The 15281-nt window shown below is 63.5% G+C and overlaps 1 protein-coding gene across 2 annotated transcripts in view; it reads right to left on the bottom strand.

Moving 5' to 3' along the window:
* Positions 1-15281, bottom strand: part of Kndc1 (kinase non-catalytic C-lobe domain containing 1) — a 54350-nt gene that overhangs the window by 20104 nt on the left and 18965 nt on the right. For both annotated transcript variants that reach the window (XM_070011352.1, XM_070011353.1), the window contains exons 10-17: positions 10813-10971; positions 9850-9927; positions 8642-8729; positions 6635-6785; positions 5892-6562; positions 5535-5679; positions 5070-5155; positions 3984-4399 (exon numbers count right to left, since the gene is read on the bottom strand). In XM_070011352.1, the coding sequence (XP_069867453.1) occupies positions 3984-4399; positions 5070-5155; positions 5535-5679; positions 5892-6562; positions 6635-6785; positions 8642-8729; positions 9850-9927; positions 10813-10971 (1794 nt within the window). The remainder of the gene's footprint in view (positions 1-3983; positions 4400-5069; positions 5156-5534; positions 5680-5891; positions 6563-6634; positions 6786-8641; positions 8730-9849; positions 9928-10812; positions 10972-15281) is intronic.

The raw sequence follows: 15281 nt of genomic DNA, 5'->3' as shown, positions 1-15281 counted from the left end.
GCATAGCCTGGGCTCAGGAGCCTTCCTGATCCTTCCACCAGCACAGCCTGGGCTCAGGAGCCTTCCTGATCCCTCCACCAGCACAGCCTGGGCTCAGGAGCCTTCCTGATCCCTCCACCAGCACAGCCTGGGCTCTGGAGAGCCTTCCTGATCCCTCCACCAGCACAGCCTGGGCTCAGGAGCCTTCCTGATCCTTCCACCAGCACAGCCTGGGCTCAGGAGCCTTCCTGATCCCTCCACCAGCACAGCCTGGGCTCAGGAGCCTTCCTGATCCTTCCACCAGCACAGCCTGGGCTCAGGAGCCTTCCTGATCCCTCCACCAGCACAGCCTGGGCTCTGGAGAGCCTTCCTGATCCCTCCACCAGCACAGCCTGGGCTCAGGAGCCTTCCTGATCCTTCCACCAGCACAGCCTGGGCTCAGGAGCCTTCCTGATCCCTCCACCAGCACAGCCTGGGCTCTGGAGAGCCTTCCTGATCCCTCCACCAGCACAGCCTGGGCTCAGGAGCCTTCCTGATCCTTCCACCAGCACAGCCTGGGCTCAGGAGCCTTCCTGATCCCTCCACCAGCACAGCCTGGGCTCTGGAGAGCCTTCCTGATCCCTCCACCAGCACAGCCTGGGCTCAGGAGCCTTCCTGATCCCTCCACCAGCATAGCCTGGGCTCTGGAACCTTCCTGATCCCTCCACCAGCACAGCCTGGGCTCAGGAGCCTTCCTGATCCCTCCACCAGCACAGCCTGGGCTCAGGAGCCTTCCTGATCCCTCCACCAGCACAGCCTGGGCTCAGGAGCCTTCCTGATCCCTCCACCAGCATAGCCTGGGCTCAGGAGCCTTCCTGATCCTTCCACCAGCACAGCCTGGGCTCAGGAGCCTTCCTGATCCCTCCACCAGCACAGCCTGGGCTCTGGAGAGCCTTCCTGATCCCTCCACCAGCACAGCCTGGGCTCAGGAGCCTTCCTGATCCTTCCACCAGCACAGCCTGGGCTCAGGAGCCTTCCTGATCCCTCCACCAGCACAGCCTGGGCTCTGGAGAGCCTTCCTGATCCCTCCACCAGCACAGCCTGGGCTCAGGAGCCTTCCTGATCCCTCCACCAGCACAGCCTGGGCTCAGGAGCCTTCCTGATCCCTCCACCAGCATAGCCTGGGCTCAGGAGCCTTCCTGATCCCTCCACCAGCACAGCCTGGGCTCAGGAGCCTTCCTGATCCCTCCACCAGCACAGCCTAGGCTCCAGAGCCTTCCTGATCCCTCCACCAGCACAGCCTGGGCTCTGGAGAGCCTTCCTGATCCTTCCACCAGCACAGCCTGGGCTCAGGAGCCTTCCTGATCCCTCCACCAGCACAGCCTGGGCTCTGGAGAGCCTTCCTGATCCCTCCACCAGCACAGCCTGGGCTCAGGAGCCTTCCTGATCCCTCCACCAGCATAGCCTGGGCTCTGGAACCTTCCTGATCCCTCCACCAGCACAGCCTGGGCTCAGGAGCCTTCCTGATCCCTCCACCAGCACAGCCTGGGCTCAGGAGCCTTCCTGATCCCTCCACCAGCACAGCCTGGGCTCTGGAACCTTCCTGATCCCTCCACCAGCACAGCCTGGGCTCAGGAGCCTTCCTGATCCCTCCACCAGCACAGCCTGGGCTCAGGAGCCTTCCTGATCCTTCTACCAGCACAGCCTGGGCTCAGGAGCCTTCCTGATCCCTCCACCAGCACAGCCTGGGCTCAGGAGCCTTCCTGATCCCTCCACCAGCACAGCCTGGGCTCAGGAGCCTTCCTGATCCCTCCACCAGCATAGCCTGGGCTCAGGAGCCTTCCTGATCCCTCCACCAGCACAGCCTGGGCTCTGGAGAGCCTTCCTGATCCCTCCACCAGCACAGCCTGGGCTCAGGAGCCTTCCTGATCCCTCCACCAGCACAGCCTGGGCTCAGGAACCGTCCTGATCCCTCCACCAGCACAGCCTGGGCTCAGGAGCCTTCCTGATCCCTCCACCAGCATAGCCTGGGCTCTGGAACCTTCCTGATCCCTCCACCAGCACAGCCTGGGCTCAGGAGCCTTCCTGATCCCTCCACCAGCACAGCCTGGGCTCAGGAGCCTTCCTGATCCTTCCACCAGCACAGCCTGGGCTCAGGAGCCTTCCTGATCCCTCCACCAGCATAGCCTGGGCTCAGGAGCCTTCCTGATCCTTCCACCAGCACAGCCTGGGCTCAGGAGCCTTCCTGATCCCACCACCAGCACAGCCTGGGCTCTGGAGAGCCTTCCTGATCCCTCCACCAGCACAGCCTGGGCTCAGGAGCCTTCCTGATCCTTCCACCAGCACAGCCTGGGCTCAGGAGCCTTCCTGATCCCTCCACCAGCACAGCCTGGGCTCTGGAGAGCCTTCCTGATCCCTCCACCAGCACAGCCTGGGCTCAGGAGCCTTCCTGATCCCTCCACCAGCACAGCCAAGGCACCGGGACCAGTCAGTGCTCAGCTGTGGGCCAGTCCTTCTCCAAGGCACATGGAGGCCCCTGGTCTGAGGCTATGTTGTCCTGGGGGTGTGGAACCTGTCTGTTTTCTTCCCCCAGACCCGTTTCCTTGCTTGGAGAAATGAGGGCAGGTGTCCCGCCAACCTGCTGTGGCAGTGGTTTGTTCTCCGCTGCCTGGTGGCAGGGATGGCGGAGACCTGGGGTCCTGAGGCCATTTTCCTCCTGCATGAAGGATGGCGACGGTGGGGAGGCAGAGAGCAGCAGGAACGTGAGTGGGGCCCCCAGGGCCCCGGGGTCTGACCTGAGGACCAGGTGTCCTCTGAGAACTGTCCTTTGGGGCCATGGGCCTAGCTCACAGGGGAGAAGCCATCCACTGTCTAGCTGTGGAGACCAGTGCTGTTGGACACCTCCACTAGAGAGCGGGCCTGCGGAGATTCCCTGGGCAGGAGTTCCTGGAGCCTGCCTTCCCCCTGGGGGTCGGATAATCTGCCTGAGCAGGGCCCGGCCGCTCAACTGTTCCAATGTCGGGCGGGGGGGGGGGGGGCCCAGTGGGCGAGGCCTCGCACTCACGGGGCTCTGGGCCTGGGGTCTTCCCCCTCCCCCCCACTCACAGGGCTCTGGGCCTGGGGTCTTCCCCCTCCCCCCCACTCACGGGGCTCTGGGCCTGGGGTCTTCCCCCTCCCCCCCACTCACGGGGCTCTGGGCCTGGGGTCTTCCCCCTCCCCCCCACTCACTGGGCTCTGGGCCTGGGGTCTTCCCCCTCCCCCCCACTCACTGGGCTCTGGGCCTGGGGTCTTCCCCCTCCCCCCACTCACTGGGCTCTGGGCCTGGGGTCTTCCCCCTCCCCCCCACTCACTGGGCTCTGGGCCTCAGGTCCCCTCCTCTACTCCCCCCCCACTCACTGGGTGTTGGGCCTCAGGTCCCTCCTCCCTGTCCCCTCCCCCCTCACTCACGGGGCTCTGGGCCTTGGGGTCCCCCCTCCCCCCCACTCACTAGGCTCTGGGCCTGGGGTCTTCCCCCTCCCCCCCACTCACGGGGCTCTGGGCCTGGGGTCTTCCCCCTCCCCCCCCACTCACGGGGCTCTGGGCCTTGGGGCCCCCCTCCCCCCACTCACGGGGCTCTGGGCCTGGGGTCTTCCCCCTCCCCCCACTCACTGGGCTCTGGGCCTGGGGTCTTCCCCCTCCCCCCACTCACTGGGCTCTGGGCCTGGGGTCTTCCCCCTCCTCCCACTCACTGGGCTCTGGGCCTGGGGTCTTCCCCCTTCCCCCCACTCACTGGGCTCTGGGCCTTGGGTCCCCCCTTCCCCCCACTCACTGGGCTCTGGGCCTCAGGTCCCCCCTCCCTGTCCCCTCCCCTCCACTCACGGGGCTCTGGGCCTTGGGTCCCCCTTCCCCTCCCTGTCCCCTCCCCTCCACTCACGGGGCTCTGGGCCTTGGGTCCCCCTTCCCCTCCCTGTCCCCTCCCCCCCCACTCACGGGGCTCTGGGCCTTGGGTCCCCCTTCCCCTCCCTGTCCCCTCCCCCCCCACTCACGGGGCTCTGGGCCTCGGGTCCCAGATGCCCATTGGTCTTCTGCTGCCCCAGATCCTTCACATAGTTGTAGACGTCAGCACCAAAACAGTCAGCCTCATAGAAAGCGCTGGACCAGCCGGGGCTGCAGCGCTGGAGCTCCGCAGAGCCCGGTGACACGGTGCGGCCGCCCTCCTCCGGCTTGCTCAGCCGTGCCCCCGAGTCTGGCTCCGAGGCCCTGCCAGCTGGCTCGGGGCCTGGGCCCTGCTGCCTGTCTGCTTCCGCCTCAGGTTGGTGCTTTTCTGCGGCTTTAATGGACTTCTGAGGCCGAAACCCCACCTCGAAGTTTCCTTGCAGGAGCACAGCAGGGTCCCTGCTGGGCAGCGCTGTGGGTGAGCAGGGGTCTCCACCGTCCCGGGCTGCAGTCGGCTTCTCATCGCCTTGAAAGAGAGAGATGAGGATCAGGGGCAGCGGGCCCACTTCTGTCCACGGGGGAAGGCCTGGAAACCTCCGTGAACGGCTCCTGGCCGGCCGTTGCTCTGCAGGGTGGAGCTGGGTGGAGTCTGGGCCGCTGTGTGGCTGAGAGAGGTCTCCCTTGTTAGGCCCCTCTGGGCACTGCACTGCGTAGGCCCTGGACTCAGTCCACAGTCAAACCCAGCTCCGTCCTTCCATGCATGAATCCTTCAAGACACTCGAAACCCTGTCAGCTTCCATCCATGCTGGTGGCCTCCTGGCTGTCCCCGAGCAGCCAGACCTCAGGCCCAGGCTGTTACCTGCTGCTTAGCAGTCTGCCTGGCCAGCCCTCCTTTATGTCCCCAGACTGGCTTGGGAAATTGGTTTTCAGTTGACCTGGGATGCCTGGCTAGTACTCTCATGGAGCACCGCACCAGCCTGCGGTGTTTCTGGGGTTCATGCTTGTGGGATGATGCCAAGCCCCCCCTTCCCCAGCGTGGGACTGCTGGAAGAGGGCTCCGGCAGGGGCAGACGCTGGCCCCAGGGTACCTGGGGCGTCTTCCATGCATGGCTTTTCTACAACTGCCCAGTCACCACAGGAGGGCGCCGGAGGCCCTGCGGAGACCAGGGCTGGCAGGGTGCAGCGGCCTCTCTTACCCAGTCCAGGCGGTGAGGGCCTCTTGCTGTAGATGGAGCAGCTGCCCGGTGAGTGCTGGGGGTGAGGTCTCTGCGGGTCAGGAGCGCTGCGAGGAGAGCCACCGGTCAGAGCGGCTGGCGCTCACCGGCCGGGGAGGCCGGGGACCACGCAGAGGCCCCGGTCCCAGAGCCCCACCACACCCAGTCTCCTCCCAGAGCCCTGCTGGACTAAGCCAGGACAGCCCGAATGCCTTGGGGCCAGGCCGGGGTGGGTGAACTTGTACTGGCGTCTTGCTACTTCTGCTCTTCCAGAGGGGCTGCCGGCAAGCTCCTCCCGCCCGCCCACAGCCTCGAGCACCAGGGAGCCGGGTCCCTGTGGAGCGGGGCTGGGCAGCAGAGAGTGAGGGTACCGGGAGGCAGGGCGAGGCAGCCGTGGGGCCCCGCCCGCACGGGGCCTCGGGAGGCCAGGCTGGTCTGGACACCCACCTCTCGGGGGGCGAGGCTGGCCTGTTGACCACTTTGAAGAGATTCTGCAGCAACGGCTCGTTCCAGTACAGGTCGCAGAACTTCTCAGATATGGCACCACAAAACGTAGCAAAGGTGAGGTCTTTCAAGGCGTAGATATACTCCCCTGGTTTTGCAAATGATCACACAAAGATGTATCTCTGGTCCTGCAGCTCTGGGTCACAGGGGGTGGGCCTGGGCTCTTAGGAGCCAGCGCTGCCAGCTCCCCTGTCATCATTACCCCGGCCCTGGGGTGGAAACGGGAGTGGGTCCCCCTAGGCTACAGGTGCGTCCCCCCACCTTTCTCTGACCAGGGCCTCCCCCAGGGCGGCCCCGTACCCATGATCAGGGCCTCCAGCCCATTGTCCAGGTAGCCATCGAAGGCAAACTCCTCCTGGATGAGGCGCATGGCCTCCTGCAACGAGGGGCAGGCGGCCGCCGTCGGAGGGGACGGGGTGTCCACGCTGGATGGACAGAGCTTCCGGTCTGGTGGCCGGGGCCTGTCAGGATGGCTCTCTGGGCGCCTGGGGCTGTTTGGGCCCCCTGCGGCCAGGAGGGGGCCCTGCACACCTGGCAGGGCTGCCTCTGGCTCGGCGGCCTTGCTCCTGGGAGGCTTGCGTGGGGGATGTGGGCCGCGGCTGGCCGGGGCTCCTGCAGGCGGAGAGGTTCTGGATGGGGCCTGCCCCTCTGGCTTGTGCTCGGGGGGCAAGGCTGGGGCCTGCTGGGGCAGGGCGGGGGTAGGAGAGGCCGCTGTGCCCGATGTGACCCCCTGCTGTGAGGGGAGGACGGGCCCTGGGGGGCAGGAGCGCTCTGGGGCTGAGCCACGGGGCACCGAGGCCCCAGCAGAGTCCACGGCTGCTCGCTCAGGCTCTGTGTCGGGCGCCGGCTGGTCAGGCCTGGTGGCCCCAGGAAGGCCCTGGGCCGCCTGCGTCCCTGTGCACTCCCTGTCCAGAGGGCTGCTCCTCTCCGCGGGCATCTCAGCTGTCCCCATGGGTGAGGTGAGCTGGTCTCTGTGGGGAGAGAAGGGGAAAACTCAGGAGCCTGTGTGTGTGCAAACATGGCAGGCTGGGGTAGACACTCACCTGGCCACACCTGTGTCCTGCACAAGGACACTGGGCTTAAAGAGAGCGGCCTCACAGGTGGACGCCGCTGGACGCTCACAGCCTCCTTCACGGCAAGCAGCTGACCCTGGCCCAGCATGGCGCCTGCTGCCGCTGTCGATGGGCCGGAAGCCTGGAGGTGACAAGGAGTCGGGACACAGGAACAAGGGACAGTCAAGGCTGGCGCGTGCGCCCGCGGGAGCTCATGCTGGAGGCCTTGCCCGCCGTGAGGCCCCGGCGCGGCTGACGAGCTCCCCTCGTCCCAGGGCTCCTCCGTGCCAGGCTGGGCCATGGCCCAGAGGGGAGGCCAGCTCCAGAGGGCCTCACTCAGGAGGACGGGTGCGGACTGGCTGCAGGGGTGGTGGGGCCTGCAGGAGACGGCCGGGGTCGGGGGCTGAGGTCTGAGTGCGAGGAGGGGGCGGAGGATGGCTGCTTCCTCACTGGAGGGCGGCTGCTTCCTCACTGCACCCGCTGCCCTGGATGAGGGCTGCTTCCTCACTGCGCCTGCTGCCCTGGATGAGGGCTGCTTCCTCACTGCGCCTGCTGCCCTGGATGAGGGCTGCTTCCTCACTGCGCCTGCTGCCCTGGATGAGGGCTGCTTCCTCACTGCACCTGCTGCCCTGGATGGCGGCTGCTTCCTCACTGCACCTGCTGCCCTGGATGAGGGCTGCTTCCTCACTGCGCCCGCTGCCCTGGATGAGGGCTGCTTCCTCACTGCGCCTGCTGCCCTGGATGAGGGCGGCTGCTTCCTCACTGCGCCTGCTGCCCTGGATGAGGGCTGCTTCCTCACTGCACCCGCTGCCCTGGATGAGGGCTGCTTCCTCACTGCGCCTGCTGCCCTGGATGAGGGCTGCTTCCTCACTGCACCCACTGCCCTGGATGAGGGCTGCTTCCTCACTGCACCCACTGCCCTGGATGACGGCTGCTTCCTCACTGCACCTGCTGCCCTGGATGAGGGCTGCTTCCTCACTGCGCCTGCTGCCCTGGATGGCGGCTGCTTCCTCACTGCACCTGCTGCCCTGGATGAGGGCTGCTTCCTCACTGCGCCTGCTGCCCTGGATGAGGGCTGCTTCCTCACTGCACCCACTGCCCTGGATGACGGCTGCTTCCTCACTGCGCCCGCTGCACTGGATGAGGGCTGCTTCCTCACTGCACCCACTGCCCTGGATGACGGCTGCTTCCTCACTGCACCCACTGCCCTGGATGACGGCTGCTTCCTCACTGCGCCTGCTGCCCTGGATGAGGGCTGCTTCCTCACTGCACCTGCTGCCCTGGATGAGGGCTTCCTCACTGCGCCTGCTGCCCTGGATGAGGGCTGCTTCCTCACTGCGCCTGCTGCCCTGGATGAGGGCTGCTTCCTCACTGCACCTGCTGCCCTGGATCAGGGCGGCTGCTTCCTCACTGCACCTGCTGCCCTGGATGAGGGCTTCCTCACTGCACCTGCTGCCCTGGATGAGGGCTTCCTCACTGCACCTGCTGCCCTGGATGAGGGCTGCTTCCACACTGCGCCTGCTGCCCTGGATGAGGGCTGCTTCCTCACTGCCCCTGCTGCCCTGGATGAGGGCTGCTTCCTCACTGCACCTGCTGTCCTGGATGAGGATGGCTGCTTCCTCACTGCGCCTGCTGCCCTGGATGAGGGCTGCTTCCTCACTGCGCCTGCTGCCCTGGATGGCGGCTGCTTCCTCACTGCGCCTGCTGCCCTGGATGGCGGCTGCTTCCTCACTGTGCCCGCTGCCCTGGATGAGGGCTGCTTCCTCACTGCCCCTGCTGCCCTGGATGAGGACGGCTGCTTCCTCACTGCACCTGCTGCCCTGGATGAGGGCTGCTTCCTCACTGCGCCCGCTGCACTGGATGGGGGCGGCTGCTTCCTCACTGCGCCCGCTGCCCTGGATGGGGGTGGCGGTGTCCACTCTGTGCGGGGCTCTGGCCGTGTGCTGTGGTATGGGAGCAGGGGTGGGTGGGTGGGAGGGCTGGGTGCTGGGGACCTACCTGTCTCATTCGCAGGAGCTGTGCATGGCTTCAGCTCAATGACAGAGAAGGTGCTTTGGAGGGCAATGGCCTGCTTCTCCGGATGGACCTGCAGTGGAAGGTCAGTCAGGGAGCCGGAGGCCCGGCTGGACCTCGGCTCTCTAGCCTTTGGCCTCCTGGCAGGCCGATCCCAGGGTCTTTCTGTGGAGCAGGGGCACACCCTCCCGCTCTGCAAGGCTCTCCTAAGCTCGGAAATGGTGCACACTCCAGGGACCAAACTTGCAGGGAGGGCAGAGCTCTGGGGCGGGACTTCCCCTGCCACCTGGGGATATGCCCAGGACACCCAGAGGACGACGGGGACCGGTAAAGACCACTGAGGGTCACTTTCAGGAGGCACAAGAGACGGACCGCGTGCGGCCTCTGCTGTAGGCCCCTGCCCGGCATGGACCGCGTGCGGCCTCTGCTGTAGGCCCCTGCCCGGCATGGACCGCGTGCGGCCTCTGCTGTAGGCCCCTGCCCGGCATGGACCGCGTGCGGCCTCTGCTGTAGGCCCCTGCCCGGCATGGACCGCGTGCGGCCTCTGCTGTAGGCCCCTGCCCGGCATGGACCGCGTGCGGCCTCTGCTGTAGGCCCCTGCCCGGCATGGACCGCGTGCGGCCTCTGCTGTAGGCCCCTGCCCGGCATGGACCGCGTGCGGCCTCTGCTGTAGGCCCCTGCCCGGCATGGACCGCGTGCGGCCTCTGCTGTAGGCCCCTGCCCGGCATGGACCGCGTGCGGCCTCTGCTGTAGGCCCCTGCCCGGCATGGACCGCGTGCGGCCTCTGCTGTAGGCCCCTGCCCGGCATGGACCGCGTGCGGCCTCTGCTGTAGGCCCCTGCCCGGCATGGACCGCGTGCGGCCTCTGCTGTAGGCCCCTGCCCGGCATGGACCGCGTGCGGCCTCTGCTGTAGGCCCCTGCCCGGCATGGACCGCGTGCGGCCTCTGCTGTAGGCCCCTGCCCGGCATGGACCGCGTGCGGCCTCTGCTGTAGGCCCCTGCCCGGCATGGACCGCGTGCGGCCTCTGCTGTAGGCCCCTGCCCGGCATGGTCAGCGGCTGCCCTGAGGGTCTCAGGAGGGCGGCTCTCACCAGCTCTTCCCCAGATCCTCCACTCATCCGTGCCATGCAGGGCCGGCACTTCCTGGGCAGGCACGTAACGCAGGCTCCTGAGTTTCGGGGCACAGCCTCTTACCTTGCAGGTGGAAGCCCGCAGGTGTGCCAGAATCTTCTTGCTGTCCATGCCCCGCTGGAGGAGGTAGTTCCCGCAGACCTGAAGGCAGGAGACGTTTGGGCGGGAGGACTCGAGCTTCTTCTTGTCCACTCCGTGACACCAGCCCCTGCTCCCACAGTGCTCCAGGGGGCGCTGGTGATGGTTCCTCCTCCCACAGTGCTCCAGGGCCCTCCTCCCACAGTGCTCCAGGGGGCACTGGTGACGGCCCCTCCTCCCACAGTGCTCCAGGGCCCTCCTCCCACAGTGCTCCAGGGCCCTCCTCCCACAGTGCTCCAGGGGGCGCTGGTGACGGCCCCTCCTCCCACAGTGCTCCAGGGCCCTCCTCCCACAGTGCTCCAGGGGGCACTGGTGACCATTCCTCCTCCCACAGTGCTCCAGGGGGCGCTGGTGACGGCCCCTCCTCCCACAGTGCTCCAGGGGGCGCTGGTGACCATTCCTCCTCCCACAGTGCTCCAGGGGGCGCTGGTGACCATTCCTCCTCCCACAGTGCTCCAGGGGGCGCTGGTGACCATTCCTCCTCCCACAGTGCTCCAGGGCCCTCCTCCCACAGTGCTCCAGGGGGCGCTGGTGACCATTCCTCCTCCCACAGTGCTCCAGGGCCCTCCTCCCACAGTGCTCCAGGGGGCGCTGGTGATGGGGGGGCCTCAGCCCTCAGCAGCTCTATCAGACTCCTCTCTAGGGCTCTGAACTTCCTGTCCATCCCAATTGTGAACAGGACCCTAAGAGAAGGGTGGCAGCTGCCTCCCTGTCCCGGCCTGCTCCTGGGCAGTGTGGCTGCCGGGTGTGGGGCCAGGAGGAGAGCCGCGGCAGAAACACACGGGCCAGCTCCAGCCCCAAGCTGCGGCCTGTGTAGCCCCACCCTGCCGGCCGAGAGGGTGACCCCAGGCTACCCGCCACACCCCCAAGGCCATCTGACTCCGTTACCTCGATGGCTTCGGCCGCAGACGGCCGCTCTTGGGCGCAGCGCCTGGCCATGTCCAGCAGGAGGCTCTTGAGCCTGCGTGTCAGGGCCAGTTTGTGGTTGCGGGGGACGCTGAACTTGGCCGCCGTCCACAGGACAGCAGCCACGCAGTACACGGAGGCCTGGGTAGGCACAGGAGAGGAGGAGGGAGCCGCTGAGGGACTGGTGGAGCCAGGCCGACCCAGCAGACCTGCTCGCACCTGTGCCTCCTGCCCGGACACCACCCCAGCTAGCAACCCACGCGGTCCTTGGGATTCGCATACTTAACAAGAGCCCTCACTCGGTTCCGTTCAGGGACTGGACACTCCAAAGCCCACCTGGAAGTCCCACCTCTTTTCTCACAGGCAGCGGTGGCTCACACACCGCCCAACCCAGCACTGCTGGGCTGAACCTCCTCCCAAGCAGTGGTTTGCTGCCCTGCAGCTAGCCACAGGCTCTCAGGACAGGTGCAGTGTGTGCACAGAGCAGGGCCTGGTGTCCACTGGAGGTGGGCCTGCAGCTAGTCCATGGTTAAGGTGCTCTTTTCTGAGTACCACAGGCTGAGATTTGCTCCAGTGGCTCTGCTAGGTTCTGAACAGCTGTGTTCCACCTGCAGCAATCTGCAGGGTGACGTGGATGCGGGTGACATTTTGTTTACTCAGTAAGATCGAGCTGCACTGGAGTGTCACCTCAAGTGACGCCATTGCTGACCGCGTGAGTGCTGGCTCCTGGGCTGTTCACAGTGCAGCAGCTACAGTCAACATGCTTAAGTTGTCTTCCTCAATTTTTCTTCCTGACTTTGTTAAGCTTGGATGATCAACAAAATAGATAGTCATTTGCTGATTTCTACTGCACAAATGCCCCACACATGCTGATTTCCATTCTCTTTTTGTTTTTGTTTTGTTTGAAGGATCTTAATTTTTTTCCAATTCTCTCCTGCCCCCTAATTTACGTTATTATTGTTTTAGAGGTGATATACAGCAGTCTGACTTCCATTCTTGAGGATGCAGAGAATGAGCCGTTGGGAAAAAGCATCTGTGGGTGGCCCAAGCCGATCAGAACAGGGTCCCTTCCAAGTACTCACTTAGCTTTTCATTTCTCGGATGCTCAAGGCTGCCACATAATTGAAATAGACCTGTTCCCCCTTTCCCAGCACTAAACAGATGACATCTTGCAATAAACCAAATAAAGTTTGATCAGCTCCAGTCTCCCAGCTTTTCCTCTGTGGAAAGTTATTGAGCTTCTGAGGTCCAGGAAACGTTTCTCTCACCCTTTGCCTGAAGAACTTCGCTCATCAGCATTGTCCCATAATGCTGCTCTAGCAATATATTGAAGGATTTTTGTGTGCTGGAGATGGAGTCCAGGGCCTCACACATGCTAGGCAGATGTTCTACCACTGGGCTATAGCCCACATGTATATGGGCTATATGTATATATATATGTATATATGCATATATATATATTCATTCTTTGGCTATAAATGTCTCAACATTTTAAGTTGTGCCCACATGCTTTTTATTAGCATATGGAATGTTTCTCTGGCCTCCTGTGGCCTTGTTAAAGTCCGTTGTAACTTCTGGGAGCTTCCTTGGGTTTTCTTCAGAGACAGCAGGCCATCGATGTGACCTATAGCCGTGTCTTCTGTCCCCATCTTTATGCTGTGCCGTGGCTAGACCCCCAGGAGTTCTGAGTGAGGGTGGGGATGGGAGGGCCTGGGCCTTGATGGGTCTGGGGGGAGGCATTTCTACACAAGTTGTAGGCTTCTTACTGTGTGCTTGTTATCAAGTTGAGAAAAGTTCTTCTATTGTTTTTTTAAAAACATGAATAGGTGTCAATTTTTTTGTCAGTCCTGGGGCTTGAACTCAGGGCCTGGGCACTGTCCCTGAGCTTCTTTTGCTTAAGGCTAGCACTCTACCACTAAGCCACATTCCCAGCCCAGATGTCAATTTTTTTCAATGCCTTTCTTCATTAATTAAGAAGATGGTTGGATTTTTCTTCTTTCAACCAGTTTATGTGTTAGACTATCATGGTTTTCAAATGTTGAATCAGATCCACACCCTTGGGGTAAATCATACACTGTTATGACGTGTGTGTACACACACACTATACATATCTATCTATCTATCTATCTATCTATCTATCTATCTATCTATCTATCTATCTATCTATCTATCTATCTATCTACTGCAGAATTCCATCTGCATGTATTTAAGGCCTTTGTCTTGTCATTCATGAGACTTTTTTTGGTATCCTCTATCTAATTTGGGATCAGGGTAGTACTAGCTTCATAAAACATACTGGAAAGTGCTTTTCATTTTTGGTTTCCTGGAACAGACAGTGTAGAATTGGCATTAACTGTTCTTTAAACATGTGGTACAGTTTTCTAGTGAAACCATCTGGCCCCACAGAGATAGTCTAGAAAAATCTTTACTGACAAGTGCATTTTCCTCAGGAGCTGATGGGTGATGGCAGTGTGCTTTCTGAAGAGCTGTCCAGGGAACTGGGGCTGCTGGTGGTGTCACCTTGCCATCCAGGCCTGCAAGATCTGCTCGCCCAGCCCCTGCCATTCCAGGTGCTGATGCTGTGTCTTCTGAACCCTTCCATCAAAGTCCGCTTGGGTTTCTCTGCAGTCCTCTGCGTTCGCCTGCCGCAGGCTGTGCAGTGGGTGGAGCGGGTGCCCCAGACGCCGGGTCCTGGCTCTCCAACGGGCACAGCCGGCAGCTGTCAGTCTCCCCAGTTTTCCTAGGACCCATGTCCTGTGACTGTCTTCCCCTTACTACACCGCATGATTGTGTGTGTTTGTAACAAAACCAACCTGTTATGCCCCTAAGACATGATCCGAGCATTCAAGAGAAGGAAGGTCACAGATTTTTGCTTAGCTTGTCTTTCCTTTCTGATAGAGACTCCTTTTATTATTTCCTCCCTGCTTTTGCATGTGTATGTGTGTGTGCACACACACGGGTGTGCATGCACTAGTACTGGGGTTTGAACTCAGGGCCTTGGTGATGTCTTTAGCTTTTTCACTTAAGGCTGTCACTCTACCACTTGAGCCACAGCTTCACTTGTGGCTTTTTGGCGGTTGGTTGGATATAAGAGTCTCACAATCTTTCTTGCTTGGGCTGGCTTCAAACCCTGATTCTCAGATCTCAGCCTTCTGAATAGCTAGGATGACAGTCTCAGCAATTTCTTTGTGTGGGATGCAGTGTTCAGCTATTGCCTTCTCTAGCATAGATCCCCTGCCCTGCCCTCCTCTGCCCTGCCCTGCCCTGCCCTCCCCTGCCCTCCTTCCCCTGCCCTCCCCTGCCCTCCTTCCCCTGCCCTGCCCTGCCCTGCCCTGCCCTCCTTCCCCTGCCCTGCCCTGCCCTCCTTCCCCTGCCCTGCCCTGCCCTCCCCTGCCCTCCTTCCCCTGCCCTGCCCTGCCCTCCTTCCCCTGCCCTGCCCTGCCCTCCCCTGCCCTCCTTCCCCTGCCCTGCCCTGCCCTCCTTCCCCTGCCCTGCCCTGCCCTGCCCTCCTTCCCCTGCCCTGTCCTCCCCTCCCCTGCCCTCCTTCCCCTGCCCTGCCCTGCCCTCCTTCCCCTGCCCTCCTTCCCCTGCCCTCCTTCCCCTGCCCTGCCCTGCCCTCCCCTGCCCTCCTTCCCCTGCCCTGCCCTGCCCTGCCCTCCTTCCCCTGCCCTGCCCTGCCCTGCCCTCCCCTGCCCTCCCCTGCCCTCCTTCCCCTGCCACCTTCCCCTGCCCTCCTTCCCCTGCCCTGTCCTCCTTCCCCTGCCCTGTCCTCCCCTCCCCTGCCCTCCTTCCCCTGCCCTGTCCTCCCCTCCCCTGCTCTCCTTCCCCTGCCCTCCTTCCCCTGCCCTGCCCTGCCCTGCCCTGCCCTCCTTCCCCTGCCCTGCCCTGCCCTCCCCTGCCCTGCCCTGCCCTGCCCTCCCCTGCCCTCCTTCCCCTGCCCTCCTTCCCCTGCCCTGCCCTGCCCTCCCCTGACCTCCTTCCCCTGCCCTGTCCTCCCCTCCCCTGCCCTCCTTCCCCTGACCTGCCCTGCCCTCCCCTGCCCTCCTTCCCCTGCCCTGCCCTCCCCTGCCCTCCCCTGCCCTCCTTCCCCTGCCCTCCCTTGCCCTCCTTCCCCTGCCACCTTCCCCTGCCCTGCCCTCCCCTGCCCTCCTTCCCCTGCCCTGCCCTGCCCTGCCCACCTTCCCCTGCCCTGCCCTGCCCTGCCCTGCCCTCCCTTCCCCTCTGATCCTGCCTCCCGAGGGCTCCCCCTCCTCTCCCCACGCCACTTCCTCTGGCGGTCAGTGCTTAAAGTTTATAAATCCGCCAGGCCTCAGCAAGGGTGCATCCAGGGGCCGGAGGAGGCGGGGCTGAGCCTGCCCAGTCCTGGGGGGGGGACGAGGGCACGAGGGGGGACGGGAGTGGGGCTGAAGGGGGGACAGGAGAGGGCCAAGGGGGAGGGGAGGGGGGACGGG

The sequence above is a fragment of the Dipodomys merriami genome, unplaced genomic scaffold, assembly GCF_024711535.1.
Source record: "Dipodomys merriami isolate MVZ:Mamm:240054 unplaced genomic scaffold, mDipMer1.0.p SCAF_82, whole genome shotgun sequence".
NCBI classification, from domain to species: domain Eukaryota; kingdom Metazoa; phylum Chordata; class Mammalia; order Rodentia; family Heteromyidae; genus Dipodomys; species Dipodomys merriami.
This window is presented reverse-complemented; position numbering and strand designations above follow the sequence as displayed.